The sequence below is a fragment of the Vulpes lagopus genome, chromosome 14, assembly GCF_018345385.1.
Source record: "Vulpes lagopus strain Blue_001 chromosome 14, ASM1834538v1, whole genome shotgun sequence".
Lineage (NCBI taxonomy): Eukaryota > Metazoa > Chordata > Mammalia > Carnivora > Canidae > Vulpes > Vulpes lagopus.
The window spans coordinates 34,199,665-34,217,736 of NC_054837.1; the positions used below are offsets into that span (position 1 = coordinate 34,199,665).

Below are 18,072 nucleotides of genomic sequence, written 5' to 3' on the forward strand. Positions count from 1 at the left end.
CCAGTGCCTGGCACACAGTGGGAGCTCAGGAAGTGCTGCTGGGACAGATTGCTTTCCAGAGTGCCTGCAAGCTCAGTTACATCACAAGCATATTGGCCCAATGATCACATCTGGTTGAACGTCAGTTGGGGCTGTTATAACCACATGACAGCCAACAACAGCAAAACCACTCTGACTTATTTTGTACTCTGTATCTTTAAAAGCACTGAGGTTCAGCCGCCACCACCTCATTATAAATCACCTCTGAAGAGGAGGGCTCATTAGCAGCATCAAAGGCACCAGAGTGGGCTGAAGAGAAAAGGCAGTGGCTTTGTGCATAATAAATAATTCATTTTCAGATGACTTTCCTATTTCAGTAAGACTTCTCAATTTCATATTTTTTTATGAGTGGTTTTTTTTTGTATTTGCATTTTCCAAAGATCCTTTTGCATACTGAACTGATCGACAGCCTAAACTCTGTTTTCACGGAGAGGGTGGTGGAGTGCACTGACTGACAGCATGGGCTCTGGAACCCATCCATTTGGACCCTTCTTCCGGCTCAGTTTCCTGGCTGGATGGCTTGGAGCATTCTTCCACTGCATGTGCCCTCCTGCCTCTATTAAGTTGTGGGGGGGAGGGCAGTACCAGCCTCACCAGGTCCCTGAAGGAACTTAATGAGTTAACAGATAGAAGGAGGTATGGAGAGCCGCACCTGGTACATAATAAGCATTGAGGATCTGTGTCATTATTGTGAACGCTATTGAGGGCAGCCATGGTTATTCACCAAACACACAAAGTGAAAACGCTTCTTGAAGCAGAGATTTTTCTCAAGGGCTACAGCCACAACTTAATTTGCACTTGGTCGAGAACGTATAAAAATGAAAGCAAGGCTGTGCTATCCGGTGTGACTGAATTTTCAAAAAGTCTGAGTAAAACAACAGAGGGATCTGGCATATTAATTAACAGGCTGACACAGGAAAAGAATACCATGGAAAGTCAAACAAAAAAGAGCCAAGAATCTGCTTTCATGCCAAAAATAAAAAGAAATTTCATTAGTGGAGCCAGGAAAGAGAGTTTCCTTCCCTAATATGGGGGCCTTTTTCTCCAGTTGTGATCTCAGGAGCTACTGTCACAACTCATTGCCTCCACTGACTTCAAAGGTGACGCAGGAGACAAGTGACCCCGTATTACCCTATCGCCAGTGGGCAGTAAGGGTGCTCTCTGGGCATCGATGATGGGATAGTGCTGTGCCTTCTGCTGGGTGTGCAAATAGGAAGAGGACCTGGTTTGATGGTAGGGAGACAACACAAGCAAGGCAAAGGTGCCAGGAGATTAGGTCATGAGATTCTGAAGATCAGAGGAGGGTGTGATCCATGAAAAGAAAGTTCATTTTACACTTAATTCTAAAACAATACAGGGCTTAGGGGCACCGAACCAGCCACAGTGGAAATCCACATATAACTTCTGACCTCCGCCCCCAAATTGAAGTACTCACAGCCTACTGCTGACCAGCAGCCTGATAACATAAATAATCAAGACGCATTTGTATGTTTTATGTATTATACTGCATTCTTACAATAAAGTAAGCTAGAGATGATAAAAGTTATTTAGAAAATCATAAGGAAAATAAAACACATGTACAGGACTGGACTGTAATTATTGAAAAAAATCCCCATACAAGTAAACCCACACAGTTCAACCTTGTGTTGTTCAAGGGTCAACTGTATTTAGGGGGAGGAATGTATTAGATCCAGGAAAGCTTACTTAAAATGCATTTTATCTGTCTTTATAATAGTAAATTGTATGGCTGTAAAAACACGGGTGAGTTTTGTGAGCTAGGTTTACAGAAATAAGAGCCTACTGAACTACAGATTCAGGAAGTGCCCTGATTAATAAGACTTAAGGAGATGCACGTGGACAAGGAGGGAAGTGGTTGTTTCATGATTAGTTTCTTGTAATCCCAGGACTCACATAAGAAAGAACTCAACACTCTGTCAGGTGAGTGAAGGGTCTGATGAGGTCTACTTCACAGTCATCTGAGCTAGGATGACCCTTACTCAAGCTAATGAGCAGAAGGCATTTGAGTATGGCATAAACAGTAAGCCAGCATTGGTGTGCTGGCATCTAGCTGCTTCTACTTCGGAAGGGGCTTGAATATTGGAAGGATTTGGGTGGGGTTGGAATAGGATGAAATGGGGAAGGACATGGAGGGTACATGAAGGAATGTACTGGGCTGACGTCTTCCCAAACAACTTGGGCATGGCGCTTGCCTATTACAGCTCCCAATGGAGTGATCTCAATGATGAAAAATAACTCGAGAGTGTCTGCATCCCCTGACTTGACTACTGTCAAGGAAGTCACCATGCACAAGGAAATCATGGGGTGGACTGAGCGGGAGAATTGACAAAGATCATATCTAGCTGTGAGGATCTAGGAAGATTCCCTGGAGGAGGTAGCACTGGAAGCGGGCTCTACAGAGAGATTCATAAGATGCATTTGTGCTCTCATTAGAGTAACATTTAAGATCATTATGAACTTCATGAAGAGCACCTGGCACACCTTTAATTTTGATTTTGTTTAAAAACTCTGTTGGCCTTCTCCAAGGACCCGTGGAGACATCTATACCTCACATCATTGCAAATATCACAGAACGTCACCATCGCCAAATCATTCATCAGGGTGGCTATCTTTTCATCATTTTCAAGAACCGTGATTGTCCATCCCGACCATATCTTCTGATTACATTCCATTTAAAGTCCTACCTCAATTCTGATGGCTAAGACTGGTGGTCAAGGCTGAAAAACACAGTAAAGGGGGGACCTCATCAGGAGCCAAACAGGGAGGAGGCACATTCCTACAATCCACAGGAGAGTGATATCACCCACTTCCATTACCCAGACTTAGAGCAGCACCCACAACTACAGTATCCCAACAGCCACCGCCCAATAGGATCAAAAACATATTTAAAATTAGTTTTTTTAATAAATTTATTTTTTATTGGTGTTCAATTTGTCAACATACAGAATAACACCCAGTGCTCATCCCGTCAAGTGCCCACCTCAGTGCCCGTCACCCAGTCACCTCCGCCCACCTCCCCTTCCACCACCCCTAGTTCGTTTCCCAGAGTTAGGAGTCTTTCATGTTCTGTCTCCCTTTCTGATATTTCCCACTTATTTTTTCTCCTTTCCCCTTTGTTCCCATTCACTTTAAAATTAGTTTAAAATGAAAAGCACATCCTAATGATTTCAAGGATATCAGTGTCGTTATCTGAATCTTGGTGGAAGCTCAAAACACTTGTTTTACTCAGACCCTGGAGGCAGGGGAGAAGGATGCTGAAGAGCCTTGAACAACTGAGGCTTCCCATCTTAGCCCCCTCCCTCTAGAAGGTTCCAGTTTTTCTAAGTGCAAACACCGTTTTCTAGAATCAGACAGTGACATGCCGTTACAGACATGCACTAATTAGATTAACGTTAATGCACACTTAATGACATCTTCCTCACTATTTTCTCCCTAAGATGGTAAGGCATCATTTCCTGAGCAGGAAAAAATAATGTAATAAAAAGAGAAATACATAAATGGGTTTCTTTAAAAAGGTTTTATGGCTGTAGACATCAGGGGGAAAATGGGCAAAATATTGAAGAAGAAATAAATGTCTTTTGGGAAATTGGCTGTGAAAGTTGGTGCTTAACTGCATCACATTTCAAAGCTTTCCTGGAGATGGAATTATATGTCACACAAAGGATAGAGAGGCCATGAGCCCCAACCCAAAATGATCTCAAATCCTTAATGATAATATAAGGTGTCACAATTGCATTTACCTTCAGCTTTATTTTCTCAAAATGACAGTTCTACCTATTCAAATATGCTGTCTGGGAGTATTTGAATTTATGAGATTTTACAAGAACAAGTAAAACAAAAACAGCATGCTTTTCCTCTCGGTCATAATTAGGGGAGAGGAGGGATTTCCATTAAGGAAAAGATCAGTGGATTTGACCGCATGAAAATTAAGCAAATACCTCCAAACTTCTGCATGTTAAAATCTGTGAGATTAGAAAGCACATGGTAAATTGGGAAGAATACTTGCAATAACATGCCCGTGAAAAGGTCAGCATTGCTAATATATAGAAACAGAAAGTAGAAAGTGGTGCCCAGGGGCTGGGCTGGGAGTAGGAGGAGAAATTAGTGTTCAGTGGGTAGAGTTTCAGGGTTGTGAGATGAGAACGTTCCCAACATCTGTTGCATCATTATGTGAAAATATTTAACACTAACGAACTCTATAGTTAAAAATGATTAAGATGGTAAATTTCATGTTATGTGTTATTACCACAATAAAAAAGATTTTTTTTATGACAGAGTAACAAGAAATGGAATTCCCAACGGGGAAAGGAAATGGCTAAGAACAAATGTTTGAAAAGGAAATTTACAATTGGAACCAAAAAAGGGCAAATTAAGGCAATAATAAAAAAATTAAGGCAACCACAGGTATCATTTTTGCCTAATAAATTGCCTATCTTTAAATTTTAATCTCCTACGTTTGTAAAGCTGCAAGGAAATGGGTATCATCTTACACAGTAGGTGGAATTAAATTGGTTAAACTTACTGGAAGGCAGTTTAGAGACTTATTAAAAAATTATAATATTGCATATCCTTTGATTCGTATCCTTTGATTTGAATTTATTCCTAAAAGTTTATGTACAGAAATCAGAGATGTGTGCAAAGATTTTTGTGGAAAAATGTAAACCATAGGATATTTCATAATAGAAGATCTCTTAAACATTTTAGATTTGTGTGTAGATCATGGAGATATATGGGAAGCTCTTTGAATGTGCCTAGAACTAGAATTCATAGTTTTTTTCTGCCATCTTTCCTTAATAGCTATGTCCAATGCATGGGAAAGTCCAGTCCAGTCATCTGTCTACCTACTAAGATGTACCTAAAAGGGTTCACCTCACTCTTTCTCCAGTGTCCTTACTTCAGCCCTCTGGGGCCATCCAGAACAGAATCAGTGTTCCTTCCTTCTTCCACCATAACATAGTTTTAGCTGGACCCATGTCCTCTGGAATAAAACTCTCTCCCACCTCCTCTGCAGCTAAAGGTGGTCACTTGGCTGAGTTCACAGCTGATGGGCTGGGAGCAGAGGTGCTGCTTTCAGAAATGGGTCATGTCCTGAATGGAAAGAGGGACATCCTCCCTCTGCCCTTCTGCTTATTCTTGCTGGCTGCCACAGGAACATGGCTATTATTAACCCAAGGCCGTGGGGATGAGGTCAGTATCTTTGGGATCACTCAGCAACAGGATAAAGGGAGGTTATGTCTTAAGTCCCTGGAGGCATCTGATAAGCCCCAGGCTGCTCATACTCCTACAGGAGAGGTTAGGAACAAGTAAATGCCACGCTTATAGTGCCAGGTCAGGGTTATTTGACAGCAGCCAAAGGACAGAATTAACTTTCTCTGACATCTTTCTTACTCTCCCAAATCTATGCTCCACCTACAGCCAGAGTGCTCTTCTAAAAACACACATGGGTATTGCAATAGCTTCCAAGCACACTTGAAGATCCACCCCCTTTATCTAGCTCCCAACTTCTTTCAGTGACTGTGATCTCAACCCAGAGCACCTTCTCCTCACTCGTCATGTTCTTGGTAAATTGGCTTTCCTTCTGTTTCTCTAATATTTCAAGAATGTGTGATGCAGATGAATAGATTAATAGATGTATGGATATCAGATCTCCTTCAAATATCCCCCAATGAACATATGATGACCAAAAACAAAGTTAAAATAAAATGAAATGGCAAAAAGCTCATTTAATGAGGTCAATCCCCCTAAAAATGGCCAAAGCTCTTTTGCCAATCAAGTCAAAGGCAAAATGAAGCAGTCTTCTTGGGAAAGGGGTCTCAGAACACTGTATGAAAGATTGGGGAGTCAAGACCTTTAAGACTTCACCCTGAGTTCCAGAGGAAGATGCTCCAAGATTGCTTGTAAAATCTCATCAGACCAAACGTGTTCTAATCCAACTCATTCAACTCAGTTCAAGATTCAGTGAGCACTTACACACAGTCTGCCACTCGTCTTATGTCATGAAATAATGGGGGCTTGGACCAAACTCCCTTCCTGAAACAATCTACAATATTATTGTCAGGGAACTATTTATACTTTGCATCCAGAGGTTAAACAAACATAATAATAGCTACCATTTATTGTGGACTGGACACTGTTCTAGGCACTCTAGAGTTATCATTTTATCCTTACAACAACCTGTGAGGAGGTATTGCCTCTTTTTCCGCCTTGGGATGGGGAAACGAGGCACTGTGAATAAGAACGCTTGCATAGCTTGTTAAGTGGAGGCTAGGATTCAGTTAGGTTATTTGCTTCCTAGGAGTTTCTTAAAGACCAGTACAGAATGGAAAACACTCAGTGACCCCTCTGAGCCTCAGCTTCCTTATGTGGAAATGAAGGAGAATTATTATGAATCTTGCCCATTGCCTTGAAATAAATACCTTCTTCTTCTTTCCTTGTAACAGAGTCTAGGCAATGTGCCCTGCTAAAATAAAGATTAATCAGCCTTCCTTTCATCTAGGTATGGCCATATGACTAAGTGTTTGCCAAATGGATGTAGCCAGAAATATTATGTCAGATCCTTGCTTCTTGAAAGTGAAGAGTAACTGGCCATGTTTGAGCTCCTGAATTTCTTACTTTTTCTGGTCTACAAAATACAGATAAGTTGGTTTGCACTCTAGTATCCATCTTGAACCCTAAGATAAACCATGAGGATGGAATTCATGTCCTCAAACTTCTGAAGCAGAAATCAAGACAGAGTCTGAGTGTCAGGTGGCATGAAGCACCATATAAAAACTATACCGCCAACCTTAGGAGTTCCTTTATGGGAAAAAAGAAACACATTTGTATTTAGGCCACAATTGGCTGGGGTAAAGTAGACTGGGTGGGTGAGGATCTCTCTTGCTTTCAACCAAATGCAATTCCCAACTATTAAAAGGGTCAAGTAGGTGTTGGCTCTGCCATCACATGATCTTACAGAGCTATACCTATTGTGGCTGGACAGGTGAGGTAAGTGGAGCATGTTTGAAGATCAGCAGAGGATGGACAGGTGCCTGGTCAGGTGGGGATTCATGTGGTTTATGGAGAAAATGGGGTTTGGGATAAGCAACGGAAGCATCAGGGGCATGTGAGGCAAGAGAAATGCTGAGTGTGGGAAATGAACAGGAGGTTAAGCTCTGCTGAGCAAAGCCACAGAAGCTGTTTCAAGAATTGCAAACAGCTCATTTGACCAAAGGTGCTGAAAAGGAGCAAATTCAAATAATTCCTTATTCAAGACAAATGGTCTTGCCATCCCCCGTAATAGAACAACTCACGAAGAGCCTAATGGAAGGAATGCTACCCTCACCCGTGAAACGATGCACCAGGGGAGGCTCAGTGCCTTCAAAATAAAAGAAATCATTCATAGGAGCCCTTATTAACAGAAGTACCTCAAATACTTTTACCTTTCCTGATGAACAGCATCATAACTAACTGGCTGTCACTAGGCAACTGTCCATGCTACCCTTTATTGAAAGATTGATTCCCGAAGTTCTTTCTGCACTATATTATAACCCTTGTCAATATTTCCTAACAGGCGGTGCAGAGGAGACAACGGGCAGTCCATGGATAGGTCAACCCATGTTTTGCTTCTGACAAGAAAAGTACTTTTGTAACAGGAGAAAGCTCACATCGTTGTCAGCAGACTAACACGCCCAAGCTTTTCCACTGTGAAAATTCACATTTTAAAAATGTATTATTCCTTTGTAGTCTCCTGAAGAGTCTGAGGAAAGGTAGGTTCTACATACGGGGCATCTGTATGTTTTGTTAAGGGAACATGGACGATGGGGCTTCCCACAGGGAGCGGGGTGCAGGACACAGAATCCAGGGAATGGCCCTTCACGGGTGAAAGCCCATGTTTGTTCCACAAATCCTACTGAACACACAGACAGATTTACAACCTTCGATCTTTTTCAAGATCTGTAAACAGATGCCCTATGGATGGAACACAGTTAACGCCTGCCTATATAGTGTTTCATTTATTTTTAATTAGCTGCCAACACGAACAAGTTGACATTTCACATTAAAACTACATTTATGAGTTTCCTGGAAAATCACAGATCTTAACAAGTGAAGTGTGGCTTCCCATGTTGGCTTTCCATGTGGTGAATATTAGCTGTCGCTTTATGACTCGGCATGTGTTGGCCATGACACCTGCCATGTTTCACTCATATACTTAACCTGTTTGGTGTCTGCAGGTGTATGTATCTGAGATCCTTGAAGTGTACCTCGTATGGTAGGAACACGTTTATTAAATGATCAATACTTTTCAAATACTGAAGCTCCAAATCTAATGCCTGGAGTTGGATGATTTTCTAAATAATACTCTGAAAATATTATTTAGAGAAAAAATGTATTTTTAGACTCAGCTGTGCGTAGTAGAATTCAGGTTCAGGTGCCCCCCACCCTAGTTCTTGGATCCTTGACGCTTCTCCACCAAGTCTGGGTGACAGTGTGGAGCGTCTCTTTCCCCAGGGTTCTGTGTTGACAACCCAAGGCAGGGACATTCTTACCATGGCCAGCGGGATGACGCCCATCAGGTCCTTGTGACTCACATAGATCTTGGATACACCCAAGTCAGACGTGATGTCTCCTGGATATTCCACCTGCCACGTGACAAGCTGTGTGGCTGGTGGGTCACTGGGCTCCTCTATTTCTATGTCGATCTGCATGACTTCATAGGAGGCTCCATCCACACTGGAGAGAAGCAAAGGACAACAACTTTGAGCCACTGGAGAGTGGTCGCCCTTGGGGGCAACGGGTAACACTTGTCATTTCTACATGTGTCTTTGTACACACACATGTATGTTCCCATTATCCCCATGAAGGGTGTTTTGGAGATGCAACATCAAAAAAACACACCATTTCCAACCTGATCCATGGCACCGGCCCATCTTAGACGGCACCACTCCCCGGTTTTGTGGGCTGCTTAGCTTCCCAGGGCAGGTGCTTGTGGATAGTTATGAAAAGTGGTGATTACATTTCCTAAATGCTTTCCTTTCTTCTGTCCATCCAGGAGATTAGGATTCTCTCCCTCACTCCTCAAAATCTATATGCTGCTTATATTGAATTTTCCAAAGCTATAGTCAGTTCAAATTGGATGCAGAGAATTTTAAAGAGTCTGAGGGTGATGTGGCTTTGCTATCTGGTGGTGGTGAGATAGAGATGCAGAGGCACAGAGGTGAGGCAGGGACAGGAGAGTGAGGCCACGGAGTACATGCAGAGAAGCAGCCTGATGTCACCTGGAGACAGGAGTAATTGTAACAGTTATTAGTTCTTAGACGTTCTGGTTTTTCCTATAAACATGCATCTGGAAATGAGTCCAAGGGAGGTTATCAGGATGACTTTTGTCGCTATGTATGTGAGTTTAATTAACTGGCTACCCCTTCTGCCTCCTCATAGTCCACTTTTACAAAATGCCTGCTCTTCTATATCATGGGTGGGAAAAAGGCGAGTGTGGGGCCAGCCGCTCCCTAAGGGAAGAAGTGAAGAACACGCAGGTGAGGAATAACAGAGGAGGCGGCCAGGAGACATCTATTTAAGCCTCAGCAGCTGAAGCAACTCCCACCTATCAGATCCGTCTCTGAAGATTCAAATGTCACATCACTGCAGAATGATCACTGATATCTGACACTCAGGACTACAGGTTTGGCCTTTTATATACATGGAGCTCCTGAAATGTTTATCACACCCTCAGATCTAATAAGAAGCTCAGAGATGGAGGGTGGGGCTTCCAGGGAGCTTTCTTCTCAAAGTAAGGGGTGAGATGGGATACTGGAAACTTAGGGGTAGTTGTGATGAAAGAAGACAGGGGGGAGGAGAAAGAGGGGAGGAAGCAGAAGAGGAAGAGGAGGAGGAAGAGGAAGAGGAGAAAGAGGAAGTGGAGGAGGAAGTGGAGATGGAAAAAGAAGAGAAGGAGGAAGTGAAGGAGGAAGAAGAGGAGGGAGACGAAGAGGAAGAAAATGAAGAAGAGGAGGAGGAGGAAAAGGAGGAAGAAGAGGAGGAAGAGGAAGTGGAGCAAGAAGAGGAGGAGGAAGTAGAAGAGGAAGAGGAGGAGGAAAAGGAGGTGTTGAGGAGATGGACAGGGAACCAAGGGGTGAGATCGCGGGACTGCCCCAGGGAAGGAGAGTGTCCCGACTGGACCACAGAGGTTGACTTTCTCTTGCAGCAGCTCTCTGGCATGGAGCAGGAGAAGCTGCTGTGGACAGTGAGCACGGTGAGCACGAATCAGGAAGAATTTGGCACCTGGTGTTTAAATCCCAAGGGACCCCCCCACCCACCCACCCTTGGCCTCTGAAAGAGGAGCAGTTTAACTCTTTGAGAATCGGTGCCGCGATAAGAGTTGACCGCTGCCTCTTTGGGGCCTCTGTCCAGAGTTCCCACAGGTGGTGGAACCCCGAGATCAGGATGGCAGCACATACTGTTCTGGTCTGGAAACTCACAAGAACTCTGGCATTTCCTCCCCACTCAGGAGACGGCAAGTCCTTCTTTTAGCTGTACCGAGCCCTGCTTCTTTGTGGCCACGGGGAGGGAGAGATGGACAGAACAGACGAGTCAACACTGAGCTGAGGCATGGGGGCCTCAGCTGAGGCATCACGGGAACCCCTACAGGGCAGAAATGTGACCCTACTGTCTACACAGCTTTCCGTTCTCTGGTGCCCCACCCAGGTGCCCTAACCTCCAGCAAAACCAAGCAATCCTCGCTCCGTGGAATACTGGACTTATTTGCTGCCACAGATGGTGTGTTTGCTCATGGAGCTTGCTCTATCAGGAATGTGTCTGTAAATCTCTCTGTAGATTTAAATTCTTCCCATTCTACAAGAGCTAGCCATAAAACAACAAGTCTAATTTTAAAAGGGCTCTACTTCCTTCATCTAGTTTTACTCATCCAGTCACCCCGCCAGGTTTCCTATAAAGTTTATTTTCTCTTTTCCTTTAGATTCCTTGCCGGGCCAAGATGTCGCTTTTGAAACACGGTTGCTTTTGAGCTGACTCTCATCTCTTTGATGTGGTGATAAAAGCTCCCTACATTGGGAATTCTTAACCTGGGGAACATATCAGACTTGGGGACCCTGAAACCGTGTACAAATGTGTGGGGTTTTTTTGAATGATTCCTTAACTTGCATGGGCTTCTCAAAGGTTCTGATGCCATATGGCTGTGAGCACATTTCTGACCACCTCCCTTGTGAATTCTGTATACAGTGATCTAGCTTTGGATAGCTCATCACTTGTGACTTGGATCAGTGGATATTTGAATTTCAATACCTTTCTGCAAATGGTCAACATGTGCAGGATCCTGGAATGCTTGCATATTTGGCAATATTGATCATTTCTTGGTGTTTGATTCTAAAGCTAAGGACTGTACCTTTGCAGTTTGTATGTTTAACTGGAAGTGTCCTAAAGAGGAGCTCTGCTTATTTTGTTCCAAGTTATGTCTAGCATAGAGTGTAATGCCCGGTATTCATCAGAATGGAATCTATTGTGTTATAGGACAGACACGATAGGTTAAGTAGATGTTTATATGATCCGTCTGCAGAGAGCAGAGGTTTTCACCTTGTTCATGCATTAGAATTGCCAGGGGAACTTTATAAATAAACCAATGACCAGACACCACTCCCTCAGATTTCCTGTTGCTCCAGAGGAGGGGCAGGCACCTGTCTCACTGATTCTCTCTCTCCCTTTTATCCAGGTGATCCCACCATCCAATTAGGACTATGAGCAACGGAGTTAAGTTTATACAGGTTTAATTACATGGACATCTGCATTCCATGAAGTATTCTGGATATGGAGATATTAGAAACAGAATGTATGGAGTTGATGGATTTGGGAGGTATGGCTGGGAAAATCGGTGAAGCCACAGGTGAGCTGTGAAGGTTTCAAATGCCACAAGCACGCAGTGAAGAGAGACAGGAACAGAATTCCAGCCAAGGAGGCCCGGGGGGTGGATAAGACTGACGCGTCCAGACACCACTTCTGATGACCCTGGATGCAGCCCTACCCTTCCACCCTCCTTCATCTCCTGCCCCACAGGCCAGTCAGATAAGGAGCAATAAGGATGAGCTCCACGTGTGAGCTCCCCCAGGAAGCAGTACTGTTAAGTTGGGCAGGTTTTGCACGAAGAGGATCAGGCCTACATCAAACTTAGGACTTGTCAGCCTTCTAGGCATGGAGACCACTTGCAGTTTGGGTTTCTTCCCCTGGCATGGGTGCTACCAGCCTCAGCAAGCCAAGAAGCCACCTTCCTGCCCTGTCTTGCCTGCAGCTGACAAGTGAGAGGGAGCAGAGGCGGTAATGCAGCCTCACACCTCACAGGCACCTCAAATCCCTGTGGACAGGCTGTATCCATAGGGGTTGGGCAGTGCCTTCCTGCAGCCTGTCCTCCTTACAGAGATGAGCACCATCTCCTTGGTTTGCAGAGCTCTTCCCATTTCTCAACAAGCTTCCCTTATGTGAACCCTTTTGTGCATTGGGTTCAAACTCTAAACCTTTTCATGAGTGGGGGCTTCCTCCAAATGGACAAAGGCACTCCCACTGGCCGCACAACACAGTTCAAGGCTTCACAAAATTTAAGGGAAATGCAAACAAAGCTCTCAGGCACAGACAGTGACCAACACTGTTAGGGCCATGGCTGAGAAACCCAACGAAGGAAACAAAATATGGGGCTCTGCAAGACCCACCTCAGCAGATCCCAAGGCCAAAAAAGGACATCATTTTCAAAAGACAAAGTCTTATTTTAGGATCGTCACGTCTTTTTCCAGATGATAAAACAGCCTCTATTGAGCACTTTTATTGTGCCAAACACTGTATTTAAGGGCTTTTTATGTCTTATGCACACATGTGATTCTCACAGTGTTCCAGTAAATAACGGTGATTGACTGCCAATTTGTAGATGAAAATCTAGGTTCGCAAGGGTAAGATATCAGCAGTGTCACCCAGCTGACAGGAGAAGGATCCAGGAGATGTGAAGGTGAAATGTCCACCCTTGATCCCTGCGTGATATATGCACACCCCCACCTCTTTTTCCATGGTCAGATAGGCATGCTTATGAGCAATGAGGATCTAGGAGAGCAACTTCTCATCCTCTACTAGAAACATAGGTCCATAGGTTACACCTGGAAACTGGATGCCCCAAATAATTTCTGGACAAGCAAAGCTGGGACATTTTTGGAACAAGATACTTTGATATCAGGCTGCCTTCAGGGTCCTCTGCCAACTCTTTTAGTTCTACGGTGTGTCTACAAATCAAAGTAGACATGTAGCAACTAGAGCTTTAGATATGAGAGCCTACCATCCATTGGAGGGATAAGAAACCATGTAGACATGGACCTGCTAGTGCTAGAACCATCTAGAACTAAGTATTTGAGATTCAAGTCAATGCATGTGAAAGCTACCTGCATTTTTTCCAGATTAGAAAACCAACATGTTATGGTAGATCCTTGCAGTGAATGCCAATGATCGAACTTCATTCTGCTACCACCCATGTAGGCAACGGGCTCCCAGTGCATGTGTGAGTGTTGTGATGAAGCTGGCAGGGTGTAGAGGAGGGGAAGCATGGAGTGAAATTCCATTTTCAAATAGGCTTTTACGGATGGTACTCTCAAAGATAAATGGGCAAAGCTTCTGAGAACAAAAGGAAAGCCAGAGAGGAGGTGAGGTTAGTATCTAGATGGCTGTGAACTTAGAATTTAGTTTGAGATGTAACCAAACAATTCAGAATGCTCCCTAGAGGTCGGGTGAAGGACAGTCATCTACCACTGGGCAGAGACTATCTCCTCATACTACCTGCATCATTTCTATTTGCCTCACTTCTGGCTTATAAGTGTTTCTGTTCCTAAGAACACCCACCTGTGACTACCCCTCCCTGGATGCCTTTCTTTCCTGAGTTCCCAAAGCCACTTTGCCCACAGTGCAAAGAGCTCAAAGTTGCTGGGGGTTTCTCTCCCTGGGAGGTGGTGCTCAGGCACAGGCTGGTGGTTCTGGAGGCGAGAGCCCCACTTTCTTGCCTCCAGCTGGGTAGGTGGAGAGCACTGCTCACACCCCAGAGTCTCACCCTGGGTCAGGCTGGAGCTTCCTTTCATGTACTTGGGTTCTTCCTTCCCTGTTCTACTCTCCCTGGTCTCTTTTCTGTCTTCCTGGGACACTTCCTTCAGAAATCACTTGCATGCAAGTCCTTGTCTTGGGATCTGCTTCTAGGTAAACTGAAGGAAGTTTTTTTTTTTTAAGATTTTATTTGTTTATTTGAGAGAGAGAGAGAGAGAGAGAGAGAGAGAGAGAAAGTGAGAGAGAGCACAAACAGGGAGGAGAGGGAGAAGCAAACTCCTCACTAAGCGGGGAACCGACGTGGGGCTCGATCCCAGGATCCCAAAAATATGATTTGAGCCAAAGGCAGACTCTTGACCAATTGAGCCACCCAGATGCCCCGAAGGAGTTTTTAAAGAAAGGAGGACACCAAAGGCAACTGGCAGATGCTAGGTGAGAGATTCTGACAATGAAAAAGAAATAAGGAATGACTTGGGAGTGAGGGGTCGCGAAGGGAGCATCACTCCAGGTCCTCAGCATCACTACTCCACTTGGAGGAGGTCTCCAGACCAAGCCAACCACTGCCAGTTTTCCATGGCATTTTTGGAAATCTGCACTGGACACAGACATGGGTTTCCAGATGTCTCCCAAATGCAGGAGCCTCCCTGCCCCTCCCCTCCTCCACACCTCATTTTCAAGATTAAAATGAGGATACTATTCAAACAAATTGTTTCTTCTTAGGCATGATCCCAGTATTCAAGTTTTTCATTACTGACCTCTTTTTTCCCTAACTTTTTCATTAGCATTTTCAGAATAAAAACTTTCATTAGAAAGTAAAATATGTTTGATCCCTTTAATGTATATACTTTATAATGAGATTTTTGTCACCATAAATTTGTCTGCTCCTGTCCTCTATTTCTACCTTATAATAATACTCTGAGGTCTGGCAGCCAGAGTTATCCTGAAAAAAGAAATGGAAAGCCATAGCTTGGGCCAAGGTATGCTCCATTTCTTCTTTCTATTTTAGTGTGTCCTCACTCCCATTCCATACTTCATTCATCCACCCAAATCAAGGAGGTTCCTCAGATTCCTGTTGTTTGTTGGACCATGCTGGGTGATGGGGGTGCAGATGCAAAGGCTGGCTTTAGAGCATTAACATTTGGTGGTGACCCAGACTGAGCTGGTTCTGCACATGCCTTCCCACCTCCACATTCAGTGACAACATTTTGGTAGCTTGGGATTGGCAGTGCTGGGAGTATCCACACCATGAAAACTGTCAAATGCCATAAATCAGGCTCCCTCCAAGCCCTCCAAGAGCACGTTGCTGAAGACCTTTGCTCTTGTAGTGCATACAGTCTAGTGGAGAAGAGTGATACTAAATAAATGATCACATCAACGCAAATTGGCAACTGTAAGAAATGATGAGAAGCAGAGGTATGGGTGAGATTTTTGAGGACACTGGTGGAGTCAGGGAAGTAAGGATGATTCTCCCAGAGAAGTAAGACTCGGGTTGTGCTCTCTGGGGAGGATGGGTGGGAATTCAGTGTCCCAGGAGCTGGGAACTGCACATATAGATGCCTTATGCTCGGAGGGAACAGGATGTGTTGCAGAAAACACAAGAAACCAGGGTGGCCGGAGTACCCAGAGGGCCAGGAATTGAGGTGTGAGATGCAGCTGAAGGAAAGGCAGAAGGAGACTGTGCAAGGCTTTCTAGCTCACATGCGGTATTGTCTTTTTGAGTCAACAAACTGCAACCAGCAGGTCAAATCCAAGCCACAGCTTGTCTCTGCACAGAGCCTGAACTAAAAGGGTTTTTACATTTCTAAACGTTGTTAACAAGGAAAGAAAGGACATGTAGCATAGAAAGTATACGACCTATAAAGTCTAAAATATTTGGTATCTCGCCCCTTACAGGAAAAGTTTGCCAATATCTCTTCTTTTATTGTCAGAGAAATGGGAGCTCATTTTAAAATGTTAAAAATAACAAAAGAACATTTATCTCTTCAGTATGTAAATGCTTGGGAATATCTCCAGCAGATGACATTATGAGGTGGTCAATATTTATTTCCACTAAACATGAATAAATTTGGATTTAAGTGTTGATCTGAGACTGTTCTACATAAGAATAGGAAAATGAAAGAAACAGGCATATGCATAGCCCAGGAATAAAAACTGTAGTTAGGCTAAGAATTCAACAGATTTATTGTGTAAGATAATAACAAAGTACACAATTATATTAACTGAACTAGGAAAAGTAGGCTAAGCCAAGTTATGGATTGTCATAATGAGGAAAAAAGTGACATTCTTTCAGATGTGTTCTGAGTTCTGCAAAAACGTTCACTGAGCATGAGAACATCAAACAGGGCAAGGAACAATGCTTCCTTATGTGGAGCCACCCCACACACTGCAGGACATCTGTCATCCTGGGCCCTGTCCTCTGTGTCCTAGTAATAAACCCCAGTGATTCTGACATCCAAACCATGCCCCCACGCTCCCTATAGAGAAGCACAGACCTGCCGTGTGTTCAGGATCCTTAGGGACACTTCTCTGAACCAGGTGGGGCTCTTGTCAGAACTGGTCCTGTCCTTACTTCCTGCCAGCTATAGCCCCTGCTTTCAGCACCGAACTCCTCCACATAAGGGTCTGAGTGTAGGGTCAATGGGGTGGACAGAACAAGGATAGGGATATGGGTCCTTCTGAAGAGGAGAAGAGCAGCAGGCAGTGATTATCTGCTCTCTCCACAAAGAATGGGAAAGCCAGCCCCACCCTGAAATTTGTGATGATGTTCACCCTCTATCTGATCATCCAGTTTGGGTTCCTGACCAGGGGGTGCTGGGTCAGTTTGCAATGGGAATGAGGAAGGAGGACTCTCTAAATCAGTTCATAGATGGGTGGGGGTCAGGAAAGACTGTAGTCAAGAGGTCAATCCAAGGTGGGATGAGGTCTCTCCTGGACACATGGCCACCGTTTTCCTGGCCAAGCAATTCCTGACCCTCTTCTGGATGCTTCCCACTGTGCAATCTTGGCTTTGTTCTAATGTGTCCTGATGACAAGGATGGCCCATGGAGCCTATGTGCCAGCATGCAGCTCCTCCCTGGAGAGGCTTACAGCTGGGATCTGATATAGGGGGATTTAGGGCTCAAATAGTCAATCCATGAATGAATTTGCCCTGGTCTAGAAACACAAATGAAGTGTCCTGTGTTCAGGGCATCCTGGGGCACATCAGAACATCCCGTGGAGTCCTTTGCATCTCAATGGGAGTCCACCCAAGTGCTCTCAGCAAAGGTTAACAGCTTGAAAATATCACTGTGGTTGTAAGGTTGAGAATGGACCAGAGAAAATGTGGGTAGTTGGGGCAGGATCAAAATAGGGCTGTTGGAGAGACACACTTGAGACCATGGGCAGTGGGGGAACATGCAGGGCTGCCACTTGTGGCATATACATGAGCTTCTGTTCTGTTCTGCTGGCAATCACGGTTTACATGCCCCATGACTATCTCCACTGGCTACCACCTACTACCGCAGATTTGCAAGGAAACACATACTGTAGATGTGTTCGCTGTTCCCAATAACCACAAAGGTGCTAATCCAATCAGCCCAGCTTCCCCTGCAGCAAGAAAGGGTACATGGCAACACAGCAGGGAAGAGACTTGCATAAATATCGGGGTTCCTTGTATGGGAATAAGGGAGATGTAATGTGCCAGCGCCAAAATAAATGATCTTCTCTCACTTAACATTTGCTTCCTAAGTGTCTGTCATAAATGTCATCATGAATTGCTGCCTGTATACATAACATAATGACATGCAAATACCACACAGATCCACATCACAGGGGTACTACACATCTTTTAAAAGATGTCATATTTAATAAAATATGTGAATGGAATCTGGGAGAGAGCTGCTGGGATTCTTTGATTCATGCATAATATGACTGACAAACAAGGACATGGGAGAATCAAATGCGTTAGTGTTTGAAAGAGAAAAT

At 44.2% G+C, this 18,072-nt stretch overlaps 1 protein-coding gene across 1 annotated transcript in view; it reads right to left on the bottom strand.

Moving 5' to 3' along the window:
- The window catches only part of LOC121475341 (transmembrane protein 132D-like), a 225,613-nt gene that overhangs the window by 78,547 nt on the left and 128,994 nt on the right, over positions 1–18,072 (bottom strand). Inside the window, exon 4 of the mRNA XM_041728537.1 lies at positions 8,583–8,766. Coding sequence (XP_041584471.1) covers positions 8,583–8,766 — 184 coding nt within the window. The remainder of the gene's footprint in view (positions 1–8,582; positions 8,767–18,072) is intronic.